Source organism: Euprymna scolopes, chromosome 5 (genome assembly GCF_053919585.1).
Source record: "Euprymna scolopes isolate OS-2025 chromosome 5, ASM5391958v1, whole genome shotgun sequence".
NCBI classification, from domain to species: domain Eukaryota; kingdom Metazoa; phylum Mollusca; class Cephalopoda; order Sepiida; family Sepiolidae; genus Euprymna; species Euprymna scolopes.
The window spans coordinates 105285185-105309673 of record NC_136486.1 but is presented as its reverse complement, the minus strand read 5'-3'; the positions used below and the strand labels follow the sequence as shown (position 1 = coordinate 105309673).

Genomic DNA, 24489 nt, shown 5'->3' with positions numbered 1-24489 from the left:
GCGTAATATTTGCGTAAAATGGTAAAGTAAACACAAACCTCTTTCCATTTATATTTATGTATGCGTATATATATTTGTTTTAAAAAAATTGCCTAACAAACTTCTCTGTCAATTTTTGGTCTACAGACATGAAACTTTATATATAGGGTATTCAAACCCACGCTAAACTTTATATTGGGATTTTGATTGGTGATAATTAGTGTAAAAGTGTGAAAATTCAAAAATGAAACAGTTTTTCATAATTCGTTATAGCTTTTGGTTCATATTTTAATGTTTAGCCCCGCAGCAAACATGTCTTCATAGCTCAGGAGTTAACGTCAAAGGAAAAAGTAAATCATAAGCTTAACGTTTTAATTTCGATGCTCGGTGGTGGCGCACGGGTCATTTTTTTTTTTTTTTTTTTTTTTACTTTTTAAATCATTGCTATATATTGGGTCCAATATAATATAATAAATACGAAATCAAAATTTTTACGACCGAGCAATGTGGGGCGGCATGCTATTATAGACTAAAATTTTAACATAATGAATTTAAAAAGTTAAAGGTGAAAGAGGTAGCCGACCTGTTTCGCACCTCGCTTAACAGAGCTATATCAAGGTATATTGTTATCTTCAAGTCCAATGTAAACGATTTTTTTTGGGCCATCGCCTTAAATAATCCAATTTTCCAAATTTCCACTACTAACGAGTATTACGACATGTTTTCTTCGATCATTGTACACTCACTAATCATTATCCTTGAGTGGCTTCCGGGGCTTGATAAATGATGACTCATTTGTAAAAAAATATAATCACGATTTAAAAATAATATGAAATGGAAATATGGCGAGCGGCATGGATAAAAGCGAGGGAAAAAGAAAAGAAAAAGCAAGGAAATAATCAAATATAAACCACATTAAGTCTTACAAGAGTTTCCATGTACTTACAAAAAGTTCTAAAAGACTTAGTATAAATTGATTCTAGAATTTTTAAATGAGAAAGCGAATGTGGCTTACTCAGAATGCCGAACGACTAAGTACTGAACTTGTAGGCACAAACACGGCTATTTATGAGTTCAGGCTTCACAACGTCCGCTTAATCTAGTGCGAATCGCAACTACAATTAAATGAATAAATATTTATTATGTTGAGGGAATGACACCATTTTATCGTCTCTGTCAGCATTCGCGTCAACTTTTTCCGGCTGTTACTTAACGGAAAAATGCCGGATCATGTTCTGACTGTTTTTTTTTTTATTTTATAATTTATTTGTTATTGCTATTTTTTAATGGTTTTATTTTTCAGGTTGTGAAGATGATGATTGTTGTGGTGGTTATATTCGCCGTTTGCTGGCTCCCAATGCACGTTTACTTTTTGCTGAGTTCCTTTGATAAATCCCTCGGATTTTACCCAAACATCCAACAAATATTCCTGATTATCTACTGGATGGCCATGTCCAACTCGATGTACAATCCAATAATTTATTGTTGGATGAATGCCAGGTAAATTAAGAAAACACTTGTTTATATTCACTTATCTCCCCCATGAATGCATAATTAGGCACAAGGTCAATTTAATGAGACGGATATCCACCTCCCTTGAACAAAAAGCACTATGAGTGTGATAAAAATTAAATCTGCTTCAGTCAAGAAAATCAATCCTTCTCTGACTGAGAGTAGAATAGATGCTTCATCATTATCCCAACTCGAAGTTGAAGAATGAACATATTCAAGCGTACATACAGAGTGGAGCGATAAAATTGTCGCCCTAGAAAAGACGACATAATACCATTTCCGTTTGATGAAAACCGGTTTTCTTTTTCTTTAATTTTTCTTTTTTGTTGTTACAGACCATTTACAGACCATTTTTCTACCAACCACAGTTGGTCAGTTGTGTACAGATCCCAAAAGCGATAGGAGCCTTTTATCATGTCTGAAAGTGGCACAATGTTTAACAAGCGGGGTCGGAGATGCACCGCTGTACAACTCATGTTCTCTACTGATCATAGTTATGACAAAAAGATCATTTCTAATATCTTCAAAATGCATCGCTGGATTGCTACGAATAACAGAGATGTGCCCAGAGTGATAAAAACAAGGTTTTCGGTCACGTTTATGGTCTTTTGTGTCGTTTCACGTAAGGGCCACATCATGCCACCTCACATATTCGAAGTCAGCTTGAAAGACAACACCAAAGTTTACCTAGATGTGCTGAAGATTGTAGTGATGCCCTGGTACAATCAGGTGGATGCTGACAGATCATGTATGTGGCAGCAGGACTAGGCGCCGGTCCACAAGACCAAAGAAGCCCAGGCTTGGTTTCAGAAACAGTGGTCTGACTTTGTACCCTTCTCTTACTGGCGCTCCTCCTCCTCCGACGTGAACGCGCTGGACTACTAAAATTAATAGTGCATCGGGAACATCAACAACATGACCTATAACAACACCAAAGCCAACCTGATTACCGGCACCGGCGGAGTATTCACCGCGCTTAAGCGGCTACATTGGATAGATCTCATCTCTACTACATAATCAAGTTACCTGCATTGATTTTTCAATTTAAATTTTTAACAAAGCTGTAGTGTTGTTTTTCTTTGCCCGACAACTTTATCGTTCCACCATGTACATATATACACAGAAGCACTTCGACATTCACATATATCCACCCATATAAACATATTTGACATTCTAAAGGAAATTATGATGTTTTCTTACTCTACATAATATATATCCATGACAATTATCACAGACAACTGGAAGAGATGCTAGGATAATCATAGAACAGCTAATGTTATTTCAGTTTTCTTTCTCCTAGACTAGTTTCTATACCAAACTTTAGACTGTAATATTCTCCACTATTTCGCTAGCGTAGACACAAGGCTATTGAAAGTGCAATTAGTTTGAACGCATGCGATCCTTGTTTTACACCTATGTTTAGTGTTGAATCAACTACAATATGTTACGTCATTTAATCTCCCTTTTACGGAGAGATGATATGACACAAGGATCGGAAATTGAGATTTGAAAGATCAGCGCCCTATGAAAAAGCATTCTGACCTTTAAAAATGCTTGGGCAGCCCGGTTAGCATTCTTTAGTAAGCGGCCGCAGGGAGAAGCAATAAACTAACCTTTACTGAAAGGAAGAAGGCAAAACCTTAATATGGTGAACATTCTCGAACTGCAAAAGATCAGTGAGATACTTCAGTTAACAGGGCACAAAGCCATATCAACAATGACCTACGTGGCTCCCCAGGCCGTGATCGTATCACATTTTCGTGCCTTATGACCTATGATTCAACACGAGTATATCTAGGCACAGTCATATTATCAGAACCATTAATACGAGTGATCTGTTGTGCACCAGAATTTAATTTTCTACATAGTACCGACTATTCTTAGTGCACGTTTTCCAGACTCTTTTGATGCCTCGGTCATAAAAGTCCGAAGCGCGCTTTATCACTCACATCTCTGTCACCCCTCTGAAATCGACGAACTCATCTCCTAACTTTGCTGTCATCAACTGTATCGGCTTCGTAAATGTTCAATAACTGCCCGTGAATGTTGACCGGTTTCATTTTTTTCTGCGTGGAGGAATTCAATGAGACATCTGTGCTTTTAACGCATGTCCATGACACGAGTCAATTTCTTAGAGTCTCACACTATCAACATCTGCAACAGAGAGATGAAACTTTCAGATCATGAATACATAAGTCTAGTCATCATAACAATGACATTTGCAATTTCTTTCGATCCATTTGAGCGGAATAAAAGAATACGAGGCATTACTTTTGGAACGTCACACACACACACACACACACACACACACACACACACACACACATATATATATATATATATATATATATATATATATATAGCAGTTATAAGTATTAAATAAACGTCATATATATATATATATATATATATATATATATATATATATATATATATATATATGACCTTTGTTTAATACTTATAATAACTGCTTCTTTAATCCTTTGCCTAAGAACGAAACAGAGTGTCTATTTTGTCGCTATATTTCATTAATGCTGTGTTCAGTCAGTGGAAACGTTCTGCACTGACACAATATTTATATTAACTTCATATGTGGCAACCGCACGCCTTTTCGGTTTAATAAATTAAAAAAAAAGCCAGATAGTTCTAAGTGCAATACCAGCTAGCGCAATCTCGATAACACGTTTCGAGGATAGACTTTTTACTTTCATTTTCGAGGAGAAAAGGACCAACAAAACCTAAGAACCTTTTCATTTGATGAGAGATTTTTAAATCCGAAATTAATTTTAAAAAAAGAAAAGAAAATTATTGTTCACATTTAGAAGCGTGTTCTAAAGCAGTTTATGCGCTTATTCTATATTTTTCATTTCAATATATATATATATATATATATATATATATATATATATATATATATATATATATATATATATATATATATATATATAAGGAATGAAAAAATACCAGCGGTGGTTGACGTTATGTTTTGAGAAAAATAGAAAAACCGAATGAAATTATTTAAAAAATCAACGTTTCGTCCTTATTTCAGAAGACATCTTCAGGATAATTGAAATAAAAATGTAAGAAAAGAAAAAGTCATAGATCGTGCGAATGATAAAATGATAAAATAAATGACGGGCATGATTATTGGTTTTTTCTTAAAGAAGAAGAAAAAAAAATGTACATATTTATTTTAACGCATTTTTAAAAGTGTATATATAGATATCGAACAACCCAACCTTCCCATACGCACACATATGTTTGTCATTCCCGACATGAGTAGGATTCAAAAACTGTCTTTTTCGCACGATCTATGACTTTTTCTTTTCTTACATTTTTATTTCAATTATCCTGAAGATGTCCTCTGAAATAAGGACGAAACGTTGATTTTTTTAATAATTTTATTCGGTTTTTCTATTTTTCTCAAAACATATATATATATATATATATATATATATATATATATATATATATGTATATATATATATGTATATAATATATATATACATGTATATATATATATATATATATATATATATATATATATATATATATATATATATATATATAAATAAACACGGGTTTATTTATTGACATATGTGAGTACTTCCGATTTACATAACTGAATAATTATTGACTTTGTGAACTTACTAACCTACTTACATAAGAAATGAGTGATGCAAAGGCTGGTGACTCGCGGTAAGATCAGCTTAGATTATTTCTACATTTCTACATAATTGAACGTGTTTCATTCGCATGCTTCCAATGGTAAGACTGGACTGGAAACCTTCGTTTTTTTTGTTTTTGTTTTTTGTTTGTTTTTTTTTGTTTTTTTTGTTTGTTTTTTTTTGCTTGTAAAACGTAAAGTCATTTATCATTCATGATCATTCGACTTTGTTTTGTCAAAGAAGTTAGACCAATCACCCTTGCTTTGCCACTCATCTTTTCTTCAACCCTGGGACTGTTCTGCTTTACAGATCTGGATTATGCTGACATGTACTTATGTGGTCCTTATCAAAATTCACACTAGATCACCTAATTGCCAATTGCTAGCGTAGAGTCTCAAATATGTGACATCTATCCATTTATCTACCTATCTTTCTACCCATGAATTTAAACATATTTTTTGGTAGAAGGGACGCGTTATTTTGGTTATACCTTTCTTTATATTTAAGCAGGGGCTAAAAAATTTAAAACTACAAATGATTTCATATTAGACAGTGTAAATTCGGTAAGATATATAAAAACCGTATTTATAAAAATAAACGGTACTTAAGCACCATGATCCAACTAGCACACTATTCATACACAGGGCCAGTTTTACAATTTTCCCCCTTATTAACTGAACCCTCTTCAAGACTGAATTTTGTCTCCCACGCGGCAAGTTCATCGAAAGTACTTTAATCCTTGTCTATTCATCGTCAAACATAAACTTTGGACACGACTTTTACTCCTTAATTAAACATCTGGAAAAATCGCACTCAAGTAATGCAATATATCTCGCGATTTCCCAACAAACTCCGATCCCGTTAAGTACTACGTATTTTATTGCATTTCATTATCGTTTCTATGTTATTATTTTTCTTCTATTTATTTATCTTTCCTTTTCCCATTAACTTCTTTATTGGTACGCGCCGCACAGTTTCAAAATGGTTACATCCCTGTTTCCTGTGTTCTTCCTTAAGTTGTTTAATTAATTTAAAAATATTCATTTTTTTTTTCTGAAGACAATCGTTGATCCGAACGGAATCGGTCTATCTCATGTTTTATTTTTTTTCTCTCTGTGTTTAATTATTTTTCTTTTTCGTTTTTCATATGTTTATATATATGTTTATATTTATATATATAAATATATATATATGTTTATATATGTGTGTGTGCGTGTGCGTGTGTGTGCGTGCGTGCGCGTGTTGAATAATGTTAAAAGAAGGTAGCAATCGCAAACACAAATAGAGTATGAGGTAAAGACTCGCGTGACAGAACTAGATGGATTGCCATTCTCGGGACACCATGTTCGCCGCAAGCAATTTCGAAGACATATTGATGCACAGTAACTAGTTGGAATATTAACGGAACATGTCTAGCCAAGTAAATTTCCCTATTTTTATTGTGAAAAGCAAAACACGGAAATGAATGTTTCATCACTAATCATTTTGCCTCAGTCTGTAGGTTCTATTCAGTGTCAATTTGTACAAACAATATTGCTAAAAGCAGATGAACTAAACTGAATATTATACATTTATATAACAAGTTTTGATTATGCATTATATATATATATATATATTATGATTATATATATATATATATATATATTAGGTAGGTGAAAAAGATTTAGATTAAAAACGACATTACTTTTGCGCACACCTAATATATATCTATATATTTATAAAAGTAAAATTGTCTCTGTGTGTACATTTCCCTAATAAACTACTCTGTCCGTTTTCAGTCTACACACTCGAGATTTGGCATAAGGTGTATTGAGATTCCGAAAAATCTTTTTAATCTGTTTTCAGACAGAAATTTGGCTGTCAAGAAGTCAAAGTTCAACGATTTGACCTGTGAAAACTCTACCAAACTCCTCCGCCAATGTTGGGTCTAAACACTTAAAATTTTAGATGTAGGTTACTTAGACATGGATCAAACATTTTAATTTAATTTAAACCCAGAATAATAAATTTTAAGGGGGCAAAATTGGGTACAAAGTTTTTAAAAGATTACCACTGTGGTGGCTACCAAATTACTCAGCCAATTTTTGGTCTAAACATTTCGAATTTAACATAAAGTGTAATCAGACCTAAGGCAAGGTCTTTAAACGTTTTTTTGGCCGAAAATTTGGCTGCCAATGGATCACAGTTCAAAAGATTTTACCTCTGGGGTCTTTAGTAAACTATTCAGCCAAGTTTGGGTCTAAATATTCGGAATTTTTCATAAAAGGAATTCAGAAATGCAGCAAGCTTTTTAATCAGTTTCTGAGAAAAAATGTGGCTTCCAAGACGTCAAAGTTGGAAGTGCTGGCCATTTGCAGACTTTACTAAACTCTGGGTCTAAATATTTAAAATTTTAGATATAGGTTACCTGAACGTGAGTCAAACTTTTTAATATATATACATATACACATAAAGTTATAAACAGTACATAGGACCCGAGCAAAGCCGAGCTGAACTGCTAGTATATATTATTACATGTGCCCAAATAAAATCTTTTGAAGAGATATGATAAATTATGTATGGACGTTCAGTATTTGCTTCAACAGTGCTCAATACGTGAGAACAGCTAGGTAGTGTGTCATCAAAATATATAGCAAGTTATCTTCACAGCGTCTTCCGCGTTTCTTCCATGTAACTTATCGCCGAGCTAAAATTCATAGAATTCGTGAAACCCGTTGTTTTTATATGTCATATGTTATATATACATAACAGAACAATAAAATAGAGAGTAGATCCCGTTGATTAGTGTCAAAAGCAAGGAGTTTTCACATTAAATTTCTACAGCCGTTTTCACGTTGCTATTGTGCAATTAAGGTTCGAATGGTATTTGAGCGGAAAAATGATTCTCCCTCCTTTCGAAAGAATGGTCTCTACCACTCAATCAAATATGGTGGTTTATCGTCTTAACGGTCAGTGCGAGGCTGACTACATGGGGTATACTATTCAGCGTTTGGAGGTTAGCATTTTTCAACATGTCCCCCTTCGATACGTACAAGGTATTTGACACTTCAGAGGAAACGGAGGAACTTTCTCTATCTTACACAGAGCACACTCGAAAATCCATTAAAAAATTCTCAAGCCGGTATCAATTAATTTGCGTCAACGATTAATGTGTAAACCAGCGGTGGGCAAACTTTTCAGTGCAAGGGCCACATTAAAAAATTCAAATTTTACTGGGCCACATAGCATATTTTCCAATATAATTGATATCTAAAATAGACAAAATAAAGGGATTTCAAAGAAAAAAAATGCAATTAATTTTCTCATTAATGAATATAAAATCCTTTTGGGCATGGAATATTCAGTACTTGGAGAGCGACATGAATTCCTTTGGGTGGGCCACATGCGGCCCGCGGGCGATAGTTGCCGACCCCTGGTGTAAACAAAAGAAACATAGCCATAATTTGGAACTTATTGGTATTCGATGAGATTGTTTCATTTTGTTCCTTCCTCATACTAATTTTTCTACCCACGCTAGTAATTTATTGTCTTGTGCCTACCTTTTAACATTTTGAACTAAAAATATACTTGAAAAATAAGCATATATATCCTCTTTGCGATAAGCTGATTAGAAAAATAAACTAGGAACTAAAATTGACCAACCCGCAAAACCCTAACGTCTCCCTCTCTTCTCCTTTACACCTGTTCTGACAAAGTAGTTCCTCTGAAAGAACTACAGGAACATGTTCTCACATATGTGGCAATAATGTTTATAGAAACATACTAAAAACGTGCTCTGTTCATTCGGTGAGCACTCTCTGAGGAACCTGGTAGTTTTAATGGATTTATATCTCAGAAACATAAACTAAACCATTATATATATATATATATATATATATATATATATATATATATATATATATATATATATATATATATATTGTTACGCTCCACTTTTGCTTGGACTATGTGTGAAACATAATAAAACTACATTAGAGCTTCGGCTCTAGGTACTACAGTTCTGATTTTTACCAAATCTTTGACGTAAGATGATAAAAACTTTCTCTTGTTTTCTCTTGGTTTTCATGTTTTACTTTTATCCGAGTAACGGTTTGAGAGAAAGTATAATGACTGAGAACTTGTTTGGACTTCTGGAGGTGTATCGCATGACAACTAAGCCGCGTGTACCAAGCTCAAAGTAACAGAATGCATAGACCAACATTTGGTGAAGTCGCAAACATATGACCGACTTATGGGAGACAGAAAATTACGTGTATTTTTGTTCTCTTGAAAATCTATATTTTCTCCTCGGTCACAAACTTGAATAGAAAATAAAACAGAAAAGTGCAGTCATTTGCTTGGTTGATATTTCGTCCTGATAAAATATGCTTGCAAAATTTTTAATTTGAATTACGACGTAATTAATTCCTTACGAGAAGAACGAAAATTAGTTTGATAAAACAGATAATGGCTTGCTAGTCTATTATTGCTGTATCTTGTTATATATCTGATTGGAGTTTTCTCCCATTAGATGCAGAATAATTCCTTAATGCAAAAATTTTGACAGGAATAACGTTTCCAACGTCTGCCTAGCGTTTAATGATAGCTGTCTGCTTGCGTGTATTCGGGAACAAATAGCCAAACTCCCTATAGAGATATCAGTGATCTGTTCCCTCTCGCCGCAGTAAACCAACTGCCAATGTGTTTATACCTTTTATTAGGTTCCTATTATATACTTTAGTTTCTATGAGTTTTCTTTTTCTTCTTAGGTATTCTTTATCAATGTTCTTTTTCATTTCATTTTTTTCCAAATATGTATATGTGTTCTGTTCACCCATTGTCCTCATCTCCGCTTGGTTAGGTAATTTCATGATTTCCGTTGTTTCTAGCTTTTTCTTTCTGTACACACTTTTCCATGCCGAATTCTATTTGGATATCCTGACCGGAGATTATGCTTGTTTTTATTAATATCTCCTGTTCCTTTTTTATTCTTGTGAAAAGTCTCCAGTTGTCCATGTACATTAGACGGTTCATTCTTTCATCTGTGTTATTAAACTTTTATTCTGCTTTGCATTTTCTTTAGTATATTGTTAAGGGACATGGTGAACAGTAGTAGTGATAAGTAAATCATCTTGGAAAATACTATGGGGGTTAAATCAGACTAAAACCTGTGTAAATATCATCCGGGATGTGGAAAGTAGTTAAAATAACAAAATTAATAAAACTTAACATTCCTAATATTCATTATTGTCATTATTGCTATTATTGTTATTATTGTTGTTATTATTGTTAATAATGTTATTAATGTTATTGATCTTCTTATTATTGTTATTATTGTTATTAATTTTATTGTTTTCTTTTTACTGTTACAATTGCTGTTGCTATAATTATCTTCAATATTGTTATTGTTCTTTTTGTTATTAGCAAGGAGTGGGGCGACCGGGCTTAGCCCGGTCGTAAAATACACTTAAATATGATATTTTAATTTATCCAGTTTTCGTATATATGATAATAGAGTCGTGATTTAAAAAATAACAAAAAAAGTTTTTGAGTGCCATCAGCTAGAATCGAAACCGAAAGCAAGCCGGTAGCATTCAAAGCTGGTGACGTTGCCACTGTGTCAACGTGACACGCATAAGAACAGATTAAAATATAAACTAGCATGGGTGTATAAAATGTATAATGATTTTTACAATATTTGGCCCCCTTAGATAATATTTTAACCGGCTAAAGACCCAAAAAAGAACGGTCGATAAAAAAAATCCAATCAAACGACGTATCTAGCGCCGCTCTGCGACTTTTAGTTTCGGAGAGATAGAGATTGAAAATATAGAGACAGACAAACAGACATACAGACAAACGGACAGACAGAAAAACGTATAGCTTTTATATATTAGATCATTGTGTTGTTATTATTATCATTACTGTTTTTATTATTTTTGTTTTTATTCATCTTATCATTATTGTTGTTATTGCTATTATTGTTATCGTCGTTATTATTATTATTATTATTATTATTATTATTATTATTATTATTATTATTGATTTCTTTGTTCTTATTTTGTAGGTTCCGACAGGGATTTAAGTTAGCCTTCCGCTGGCTCCCATGCGTTCAAGTGCAAAAAAGACGTCGCCAAGAGCGAAATATGACGCTGTCGATAAGCATGTCGGACACGAAGGGCATCAATCGGAACGGGTCCCTGGTCCACACAACGGTCGAGCACCTGAACGATTCTTACAACAGCCCGGACACAATTCGAAAGACAGAGTGGAAGAAAGAAGAAAAAGATGACTTAAACGGGGAGGACGAATATTTGTAAAAAAAAAAAAAAAATTGATTAAAAAAATAAAAGAGAAAACAGAAAAATCGAAAAATGTCTCTCCCCATAAACATATATATATATATATATATACATATATATATACATATATATATACGTATATATATACATATATATATATATATATATATATATATATATATATATATATATATATATATATATATATATATAACCGTTGCACAAGATGGCGCCAATGAATTCTTCTCTTTGTTTTTGGCAAGCATTGCACTCAGAAAACATGTACATATTTATTGATACGTTTTGGCATAATGGTCAGCCTGTTATCCTAAATGTACGGAGTGCTTTAAACTTGTGCTGTGATTGGAGTGTCCTTACGTCCTTACCCAGCCATTTACGCTCATGTGCGGACATCTTTGATGCCGATAATATTTATTAATATTTACATTTTCATCACCGACGCTTTATATTTGTAGGTTTACTACATTTTGGCCGATGCTCCTTCCAGTCTACGTCATGCGTCTTGTTTATCTACGATGGTTTCTCCTCTTTTCTTTTCTAAGTACTGTAATTAAGATTTGTGTTTAAGTTTCGTATGCACTGATATATAATGGAATGGTGCTTTTAATCTGCATTCGTAAGTTTCTAAATACGGATGCATACTCCTGTGACGTAAGATATCCCGTGGATCGTAAAACGGTATCTGTTACAGCCTGGATATACGAGAGATAATATAAATAGAATTGTTTATAATAACGTATTTTCTGATGTTATTTGGATTTTTTTACGTCACCTCAAAATTATGAGATAATATTTAAATACAGGTGGCCCAAAAAAAACAAACTGCCACTCACGGAATCGTTAATAAAAACCATTTTTTCTGCAATATAATTATATTCACTGCAAATGTAAACTTCAGCTGATGCCTGGTGTGTCTAATAAGTTTAATAATGAATGTCCGATTGTCTTTGATTTATTTCCAATTTTACGGGATACGGGACGATCGTCTTAACAGTAGGAGGTGTCATCCTAAATGGTCTTCGTACTTTACCAGATCTCAACCCCGCATATATTATGTCTCAAGAGTAATGTCAATCGAATCGATCCCCAGATTGATCCTCAAGTGGTGTCTCACAGCCTAAATCGTGGTAATGATACAAGTTTATCACGGGTATTTGCAATTTAATAACTAGTATACGTTGTGCTTATTGTTGTTAAATGTTATGCAACATTATGCAAACCTGTCGATAACTCTGACAGTTTTCTCTTGGTACTTCTCTTATTTCAGGCGGATACTCCTTTACAAGGAAGAGTCTGTGGATTTATTTTATCTACATTATTTGTAAGCACACAGTTGAAAACAAAACTTGGGGATTAAGATCCGGAAGGTGTGAATCTCATTCAAGAATATACCTCATACTGATGAGACGATCAACAAAGTGTGCCCTAATACCATTGAACGAGAATAAAGTAAACAGTATTTGACATTCATTATTGAAACTTTCTAGAGAATTCAGTCATAGAACTAAAATCTACTTGCACTAAAAATGATTGGATTACAGAAAGTATTGTGAATTTTATTCACGATGCGACGAATGCCATTTGTGTCGGGACGGGGAAGTTATCCTCTATGGTTAATTGTGTACGTTCATGTTTTTATATAGTAAAATCCGATGAACGATGCCTTTGGATTTTTTTTTTTTTTTTTTTTTTTTTGTATGTCCGAATTGTCCTGAGAATCGTTTATATCCCGATCCACGCAACCGTTTACACTTATGAATCCAAAAAGTAAACGTTAAAATTACGAGTTCGTCTGAATTTTGTGCATATAAACCATCAAGGCTTTTTGGAGTTTGAAAAACGTGTAGTATCTGTTCTTATACTTTACCTCATTCTTTTTTCTCTTCTCCGTCAGTGAAGGTTAAGTCCTAAACTGAGACAACTTTTTTTTTATTTTAATTTTGTTCCAATTCAGAGTTTCTCGTTTTGAGAAGCTTAATTTCCTCACATTAAAAACCGACCTTGCGTCTAACTCTTATCTCGTGTGTCTCTGGGGGAGGAGAACAATTTAACAGGAACAAAAACAAAACTTATTTAAATACGGTGAAAAGATCACCGTAAATAAACGTACTATGGACTTGAAGTGGAGCGAAGGGTATATTGGCTTAAATGTAGTAAACACAGATATATATAAATTTCCATGGGGACAGTAGCCTGAAGACAAAAAAAAAACATAACGATAAAAGTTCATCCAAAACAATTCAGATAAAACTAAGTATTAAAAGTGTATGTACGTGGATAGTATTTTTGCATACGACAAATGGTGAGGTCAGTCGGTGCAAGACTGTGAAAAGGTGGATACAGACTGTCGCACATGCGCAGAAAGGAAACACAAAATGCAGGAAGTGAATGAGTGATAAGTAGAAGAAGAAGGAGAACAAGCAAATAAAAATATTTTTCGAAAATGAAAAAGAAAATCAGTGTTTTATTTACCGAGAAAAGCTTAAATTCTGATCTCATTTCAAAAACGCAAGATTAATATGACAATACTTGTAAAATACGACGATAAACTATATTTATATTACAAAAAGGACATTTTTGTTGAGAGAAAGAAGAATAATCATTATAACAAAGTTACTTTCCCCCAAATATTATTTTACTCTCAATTCAAAAAAGAATAACGAAGTTTGTTGTGACGACATTGTAATTATATATATATATATATATATATATATATATATATATATATATACATATATATATATATATTAATTCAAACAAATATATATTTATATTTATCTATTAATGTGTATGTACATACAAAACTGTATATAAATGCTTCAAATAGATGTAAACACTGTGGTTAGAATGCGTGCATTACTTACAAAATACAATTGTATTGCTACATAATATAAACATTGTATAATATATTGCTACATATAACATGTTGCTACGTGACAGATACATTATAGATACACAAATACATATTATAAATATCAAAATATTTTATTTACTGAAACTTTCTAAGCGTATTAAACAGGGAAAACTCATGTCTAAATTACATATAGAAAGTAATATATATATATATATATATATATATATATATATATATATATATATATATGAACTTAAAAGCTATGTAAAGAAAAATTAATATATATATATAAAAAATTAATATATATATATATATACAAATTAATATATATATACCAGTATTTATATCACATATAGAAAATAGAAATGTATACATATATATATATATATATATATATATATATATATATATATACGTGTGTGTGTGTCTGTGTGATTCGTAATCTATGACGCATAAAAATGATTTTTTTTATTTTGATATTTCGAGCAGTATTTCACTCCTTTTCAAAATATGATATAAGATTTCCAAAGTTTTAAGCGTTCAGAAAGTTTGAATTTTCAACTTTGTACTGTTATCCCAACGGGCAAATTCGATCACGTTAAATCTACCGTTTATCAAAGGAGACTTTTGATAAGGAACGTATCTGCATTAGCCCGTCGTGCATTACATTACGTATATATTTATATCTATCCATTACGTATATATTTATATCTTTTTATTCATATATATATATATACATATATATATATATATACACATATGTATATGTATAGATAGATACATAGATAGATATAAATAAATCATCCATATAATATTAATTAGTGTATGAATTCGTTATATTATTACATTTACATTAATACGCATTTTTCTAGTTCGCTTCGAATCAATTTCCCATTTAACTGCTAAGGATTATATAAAAATATGAACTTGATTATATAAATATATTTAATTCAGTTGCTTCTAATGGTAATGTAACACTGGGCGAAAACACACAAGTTTTGATTTTTTAAACAGCGCTTTTTTTCGAATCGATAAAGTGATTTCACGTGAACTTAGTTGTGCATTAATACACTGCAAGAATGCTGCGCAAACTTTTATATAGCAGCTTCCTAAACAGTTACAATTTATTCGTTTTATTTATTTCGTGTAATTTTTTATAAAGAGTGAAAGACTACGAGAAACATAAAAATAAAAATAATAAGTACAAAAACACTAACTTTATGATTCATGAACCACCCCTCATCCTTAGAATATTTCTCTAGAGCATACCTGAATAACTACGTTTATACACACATATACACACATATACATAAATGTGTATATATATATATATATATATATATATATATATATATATATATATATATATATATATATATATATATATACTACGAATTAGTGGTGTTTATGAAAATTTATTTACTTTCAAACTCGTTTCAATAGAAAAACACATGTCTGAAAAGCTAAAAAGGAAAGTCGAAAATTATTTAGATGTTCATCGACGTTTCGTCTTTATTATTCAGCATCTATCTCAACATCGAATTTTTATTTATTTTTCTTCAAATCAGTCATATTGGGAAAGTCTTTAAATAATAAAGTTTATTATTGAACATCTAAACAATTTTCGGTTTTTACTTTCTTGATGTTGGCATAATTTACCTCTAAACTACTACCATTAGTAAATAATTATATATATATATATATATATATATATATATATATATATATATATATATATATATATAGTAACATATGCATATATATTCATATGTATACATATATATATACATGTATATATATATGTATGCATATATATACATATACGCATGTATATACATATACATATATATACATATATGTATACATATATATATATACAAAGACATATATATACCTATATATGCATATATATTTACATATATGTATACATATATATATACATATGTATATATATATATATATATAGTGACGCCAAAAAGAAAATCCGCACTTGAATTTAAGCTAAATTTATAGTAACTGTTTAAACAACCTGTACCTCGTTTGATTCGTATTTGATTTCTCTATTATTTTGATTGTTCATATTTGACTTTTAATTAAAGTACTCTAGTGCTCTCAACAATTTAAAAAATAAACGTTAAACGGAGAAGCAAAAAGAAACTCTGCGCAATGGAAAATATTTATTTAATGTAACTTTAAAACATTAATGCAACACAAATACAATCGGAACATAATGAACTAGTTAATATTTAGTAGCATAACCCTTCTGCAATTTGACAGCCTGCAATCCTCTGGGCATTTCCTGAATTACTCTGCGGCAATACTTCGGTGAAATGACATCCCACTTTTCTTTAATTTTTGTCCAAAGTTCTTCCAGATTTTAAATTTTATCATTGCGTAGCTATTGCTTCATGTAATGCCATATGCTTTCGATAGGATTGAGGTCTAGAGATTGTGCAGACAAATTCAAGCATGGAATGTGCTCTTCAAGGAACTTCTTGACATTAGCAGCTGTGTGAATGCGAGCATTATTCTGCATGAAGATGGGATTATCATCCAATTCAGACAAAAGTAGGGTAGAAAATGCTCAGTCAACATATTAATGTACTTGGTCGAATTTATTCGACCTTGCAAGCGATCTATAGACCCTTGACCATTGGCACTGATAACGTTACACACCAAAACTAAGCCTTCACCCCTTGCAGCGTTGAAACTGTGCAGAATTCTTCGTTCCTCCTTCGGCAGATGCACTGCCTAGCCTATTGAAGCTTTATTCGCTAAAAATCGCTTTCGACCAATATAAAGAGTCGTTATCGTTATTACATATGATGAAGTCCAGACGGCGTTTTCTGTTCTTTACAGAAATCATTGGCTTCCGTCTTGGAGCACAGCTTCGCAAATAAAATTCGTTCAATCTGTTCTTAACAGTAGAAAGAGAGCACTTTTTAACAAGATTACACTGTTGTTGGATTTGTCGAGCCGTTTTCAGATCTGTTTCTGAGACTGCGGATCTTGATAGCATTGTCTTCCCTGTAAGAAGTAACTTTCGCACAACAGATTCAGGGGCATCACGAACACTGTCTGTGTTTTTGGTGCTTTTTCACAGTCATTCGTACCGTTTCTGATTATATTTTAATCTGCGGCAGATTGCTCGATTGGATAAACCAGAAAGGTAGAGATTAATGAGCTCTCGACGATCACTAAGAGACAGTAGAGGCATATAGACGAAATGTTTCGTTCGAACAACCACAATTACGATTAGATATGCTTTGTTGATATAAAGGTAGATATTTTAAGCTGGTACTAAGCTCATTTGTCGCTGCAGACTTTGCTTCTTGATTTGAAGATAACTTTTGAAATTGACAGGAACACTAGAATACTTCATTTAAAAGTCAAATATGAACAGAAAAAATTATAGAGGAATAAATGGCGAATTAATTGTGGTATAGGTTGTTGAAACAGTTACATTCAATTTAGCTTAAAGTTGCCGTTTTGAAAAAATGACGAGTGCAAACGTTCTCTTTTGCACCACTTCATATATATATATATATATATATATATATATATATATATATATATATATATATATATATATATATCATAAAATAAAATTGGAAGTATGCATGTATTCATCAAACAGATATTCTAGATATATGTAATAGATATTATTTCTGATGTACATATATTATAAATTCACACACAATTATATATATTAAGATGTATTACGTAAACGTATGTTAAATTTATTGATACGCAGTTTCTGAAACGATACCGTCTTTATTAAGAGTGAACTTAACTATGTCATCTCTTAAGTACATTAATATTACTTGTAAAATATCAACCTGATTTGATTATTAAAGTACTTCACATACATACTGATATGCATATGCATATACATACACTGATATATACATATATATATATGTGTGTGTATGTATATATATATATATATATATATATATATATATATATATATATATTAGGTTGGTGCAAAAATAATGTCGTGTTTTATATATATAGTTGAACGTGAAAAAACGAGATAATTTTTGCATCAACCTTATATATATATATATATATATATATATATATATATATATATATATATATATATATATATATTGATAAATATACAATCGGGGCGTTCAATGAAGTGCCAAAATAACCTGGTAAAATATCAAAAGAATTGAAACTACAATACACTTTATAAAAATATTAAACCATTTTACGAAAATGACGAATGATACAAATGACGATTATTTTTCTAAACAGAAAAAAAACACGAAAGGAAAACATTGATAATTAAGAGACAAAATCAAATTATGTCACAGAACTTAAAAATGAAAATAATCACGGACCAAAAATTCATGTCATCCATCTTTTTTTAATTCTTTTTGATGTGAGTTTGTGTATATTTCAAATGTATATAATTGACTTTAGATTACCATAATCAACCTCTGTCGCTTTAAAGCAGGGGAATATTTACAATTTTTAAAATGTGGGTTTTTGTTTTTGACACTGGACAATATTCATGGAAATCCTTATCATATTCGAGAATCGTCTTGACTTTCAGTGGATACTTCAAAACAGTTGTAATAACATTAGTAGCCTTTGTGTTTGGTTTATGTTGTAGGTGCCGACTTATTGATAATGATTATTATTATTATCATTCTTGTGGCCAATATTATTACACCCAGTTGGATTGTCGAATCATTCTTTGTAGTTTTGTTTTATTTATATCATTGATTTGAATTATATTTTTTGGGAGCTACTATCAGCTCTTATTGTACAAATTACTTTGTTAATATAATGATACCCTATAGCAATCTTGTTCTTTGTTTATGCTTTTTATCTTGTGTTGTATCAATGTTTTCAATAATACTACAGATAAACACACACACACATACACACATACACACACATATATATGCATGTATATATGTATACATGTATATACACACCCACATACACACACATGTATTAGTTTGACAAGAAAACCCTTGCGAAATTTGAAATTTTGCTTTTAAATGATGTGTTTTCACAGGTTCTCATTATGATACCTTTACTTTATATATCATTAAAAAGTGCATTTTTGCTCTATCTAATCGTTTAAATTACAATAGTTTTAAAACAATTATGCCTTATTTTAAGAACACTCAATGCAAAAAGAAAAAAAGCAAATTCGCACATTTTTTTTATTTCAATTAAAGTTAGGTCAAAAAGTTACTGAACGTGGTATCAATGAAGCGTTTGGCCCAAAAGCTACTACTAAACGGTTTAAGAAATTTTGTGGCAGCGACAAGAGTCTTGAAGATGATTGGAGTAATGGTCGGCCAATTAAGAGCCTTAGTCGAAACCAATCCACGCACAACTGTTCAAGAAGTAGCGTCTGAATTAGTCATTACGTATACGACTATTTTCAACCACTTGAGAGAGATTGGAAATGCAAAAAACTTGATAAATGGGTGCCTCACGAATTAAACGAAAACCAACAGAAACGCTGTTAGGAAGTATCATCTTTCCTTCTCTTACGCAACAAGAACGAGCCGTTTCTAGACCGGGTTGTGACTTGTGATGAAAAGTGAGTTCTTTAGGAGAACCGGCGACGCTAATCTCAGTGATTAGACCCCGACAGAAGTTCCAATACAGTTCCCGAAGCCAGAGTTGCATCAAAAGGGCATGCTGACTGTTGGTCTATGATCGGTCTCACCAATTATAGTTTTTTTTTTAATTCAGACAAAACCATTATTAGCGAAGAAATACTGTCCACAAATGGGTGAAATGCATCCGATACTTCCAAAATAACACCCAGCTTAAGTCAACAGAAAAAAAATATAATAATTTTCGTTTGCGACAATGCTCGACCGCACGTTGCTAAACCGACCATAGAGAAGTTCCGCGCATTAGGCTACGAAACTCCGCTATACTCTTCAAATAGCTAATCTACCGACAAGCATCTCGACAACTTTCTGCGTGAAAATGCTTAAAAACTTTAAGGATATCAAAAAACGCCTTGAGCGACTTCATCTCAACCAAAACACAATATCGTTACGTTACACTTGTTCTGCGTTGGTAAATGTATGTTGATTTTGATGGTGTTTATTTTGATCAATGGATTTTTGTTTGAACCGAGATGTGCTCATCCGGATTCAAAATTTTTAAGGCGCAAGAACTTCTTGTCGACCTACTCCAATATATATGTATATATATATATATATATATATATATATATATATATATATATATATATATATATATATATGTATATATATATATAATTTCTTTTAATTACAAACTCTTATTTTGGAGGGCGAGGACGAATAACACAGGTAAGACTTGGGATTAAAAGTTTTTTATATTTTCTCTGTCCCCGTCCGTCAGTCTGTCGGCCTGTCTGTCAGTCTGTCTCTCTCTATCTATCTCTCTATCTCTCTCTTTATATATACCCACACACACATATAAATATATGTATATATATATATATATATATATATATATATATATATATATGTTAATATTTTTCAGAGGTAAAGCAACCAATGAAGTTTTAACGTTCGTGAATGTCTAGCGACATATTAATGTTTATGTAAAACAAATAAAAAGCACATATATATGAGAAATAGAGTTGGTTGAAAGGAAAAGATGTATAAAAGGTGTATACAGCGCATAATATGAAAAAAAAATGATGTAATTAATATAAGGACACCCAGGTCTTTTCTTCAGCAATATTGCGATTTGCTGTTCAAGTCATAAATAACGGCTAGTAGAGACGTCGAAAGATTCACAAGCCTCACATGAAGAATTCCGCTTGGAATACGATACCCGTTCATACGGAACATACTAAATTTATTACGTAAACTAAAGCTCCATACCCAGCTTGAACAAACTGAGACGAAAATTAAAATATATATATATATATATATATATATATATATATATATATACAGGGTGACACATAAAAAAGCAAAAGCTAAATGGAGGCCATCTAGAACATATGCTGTAGAACGGAGAAAAAAAGGCCAAAGACCCTAGTGTTTTGATGTAATATTTTGAATATAATAAACTAGTTATGACCAAAGTTTCATTTCATTCGGACAAAACACTAAGAAACGGGGCCTAATTAGAGTTGGGCCCGTTTTGGGGGGGTCACCCTATATATATATATATATATATATATGTGTGTGTGTGTGTGTGTGTGTGTGTGTGTGTGTATGTTGTGTATATTTAGGCAGCATTTTGTCATTTAGACAAATATTATTGAATAGCACGAAATTATTCTGTTTTACAATTTTCCTTTTTATCTTCTGATTATGGATCCAACATATACAATTTCGAGAACACAAAAAGGACTATTCGGAGATTGGAGAAGATAAAAAGGAAAATTGTAAAACAGAATAATTCCGTGCTATTCGATAATATTTGTCTAAATGAGAAAATGCTGCCTTAATATACACAATATATATATATATATATATAGATTGTTCAGGAACCTACCCGTGTGCCCGATAATGACGGCCAGTATGCGAGCCTACTAGACCTTTTTCTCACAACTTGCCCTGAACTATGTTCAGTTTCTGTTCTGTCGCCTCTTGGATCTTCCGACCACTCTGTTGTATCAATTAAGATAAAAATGAAATGTAATAAGTCCCCAGACGTACCACTTCATCGTACAGTATATCGATACACTAAGGCTGACTGGGATAGCTTCCGTACATTTATATCTGATCTACCTCTGCATTCCATGTTCAAAAAGGATGTGTCCTCTATAGTATTAGACCTAACTGAATGGTTGATTGTAGGTATTGACCATTTCATACCCTCTAAAAAGTTTCAGCAAAAACCTAACAGCCAGCCATGGTTCTCTCCAGAATGTGCTGCCGCCATTGCGCACAGAAATCACTTTTTCCACTGCTTCAAACGTAATAGATGTATGGAAACTAAAGCCGTTTTCAGGACTGCCAGCAACCATTGTAAGAAAGTAATAAGGAACGCAAGAGAGTTGTATGCTCAATCTGTTAAGTCCAAAGTAGCTGAGCAGCGGCTTGGTTCCCACCAGTTTTGGCAAATAGCAAACAGAATCCTGAACAGAAGCGTGTGCTCCATCCCAACTATTATCAATGGACCTGAGGTAATCTCGTCAGCATCAGACAAAGCCAAACTCTTTGTCAAGAACTTTGCAGCTAATTCTACCCTTTGCGACCAAGACCGCCAACCCCCAATATTTCCTCCTGTATCAGAAAACACGCTATGTGATATACGTATATCTGTACGTGATGTTGCCAAGCTAATCAAAAACCTTGATTCGAGTAAAGCAACTGGCCCTGACGGTATTCCAATTATAGTACTCAAAAAACTTCAACCTGAATTAGCGCCCATACTTACAAAACTGTTTAAACGTTGTCTTAAGGAGAATAGTTTCCCATCTCCCTGGAAAATTTCATCAGTATGCCCTGTATTTAAGAATTCAGGTGATCGCTCATCCCCCTCTCAGTACAGGCCAATAAGTCTCCTGTGCGTCATGAGTAAGTTGCTAGAATCTGTGTTAAATACAGAAGTAATCAAACATCTCAACAAAAATAACCTTCTTAGTGACACTCAATATGGTTTCCGTTCTGCTAGATCTACAGCAGATGTCCTTACAGTTATATCGCATAGGATTAGCAAATCTCTCGACGGTGGCAATCTTTCTAGGGCAATTGCTCTTGACATATCTAAAGCCTTTGATAGGGTATGGCATAAAGGTTTACTTCATAAGATCGCTAGCTATGGTATAGCTGGAAAAGTCTTCTCAATTATTAAATCATTTCTTTCTGATAGGTTCATAAGAGTAGTAGTTGAGGGGCAAAAATCAGAAGCTCACAGTATTAATGCCGGTGTCCCTCAGGGATCCATCCTGGGCCCAACTCTTTTCCTGATCTACATTAATGATCTTCCAAATCATATCCTTACATCATTTGTAGACATTTATGCTGACGACACTACCATTTATGGTACCACATCTAAGACAGTAAACGAGCAAGTACTCTCCAATTCTCTCTCCTCTGATCTTGAGCATGTAGTACAATGGGGAAAGGAGTGGCTGGTTACTTTTAATGCATCTAAAACCAAGCTTCTCTCTTTACATCATCAACATTTTAATCCACATTTGTCATCAATTGAAATGAATGGCTCTCGTCTTCAGGAGGCCTCAAGTTTTGACAAGCTTCTGGGCTTGACCATTACTCCTGATCTTAAATGGAACACGTATATCAAATCTGTTGCCAAGGCCGCTGGAAAAAATGGTGGGATCTTTCTATCGATCCAGTAGATATCTCACTGCTGATGCTATTCTCTATCTATATAAGAGCCAGGTACGTCCAAGGATGGAATACTGTTGCCACATCTGGGCAGGAGCTGCTAGAAAGGACTTGTCCTGCCTTGATAGAGTTCAAAATAGACTTCGTAGCCTCGTAGGAGATGTCCTTTTCTCCTCCTTACAACCTCTATCTCACAGAAGAGATGTTGCGAGTTTGTCTCTGATGTATCGTTATTTTCATGGAAAGTGTTCAACTGAGCTTCAATCTTTGGTCCCCCCTCGCCAAACTTTCACAAGAAACACTCGTCTAGCTGTAAACACTATCAATAATTTCCCCCACTCTTTATCTGTGCCTAAACCTAAACATAGATTCCATGAACAAAGCTTCTTACTTAGAACTGCACGCCTGTGGAATTGTCTTCCGTTTTCCTGCTTTCCGGCTGACTACAATATGGTTGTGTTCAAGTCTAAGGTAAATAAGTTCTTGATGAGCCGTTCCATATAAGTTATTAAATTTACCAAATTTTCATTACTAATGATTACTATATTGACCAATTTATACTGTACACTCTTTAACCCTTATCCTTGAGTGGCCTCTGGGCCTTGATAATGTGGTGATGCCTTTGTAAAAAAAAAAAAAATATATATATATATAATTAAACGTGTTTTATCTCTATTTCTATATCGATATTTATAATTTACTATTCATTTCCGTATATCACAAATGGAGATAATTCAGTATATATTCGAATGGCAGCAGACCTTCATATACTTATCATTTGTGATCTAAATATGCCGACAATTGTTTTTATTTTTGTTTGTTTTTGTTTCTAAATGGAAATTTAATATTTTAATCTTACGATTAAGATGTGTGTGTATGTTCGA

General features: G+C 32.6%; 1 protein-coding gene across 1 annotated transcript in view; it reads left to right on the top strand.

Annotated features, from left to right (window-relative positions):
- The window catches only part of LOC145276947 (tachykinin-like peptides receptor 99D), a 775418-nt gene extending 763838 nt beyond the window's left edge, over nt 1–11580 (top strand). Inside the window, exons 7-8 of the mRNA XM_080128452.1 lie at nt 1283–1479; nt 11206–11580. Of these exons, the coding sequence (XP_079984578.1) occupies nt 1283–1479; nt 11206–11458 (450 nt within the window). The 3' untranslated portion in view covers nt 11459–11580. The remainder of the gene's footprint in view (nt 1–1282; nt 1480–11205) is intronic.
- The last annotated feature ends 12909 nt before the right edge of the window (nt 11581–24489 follow it).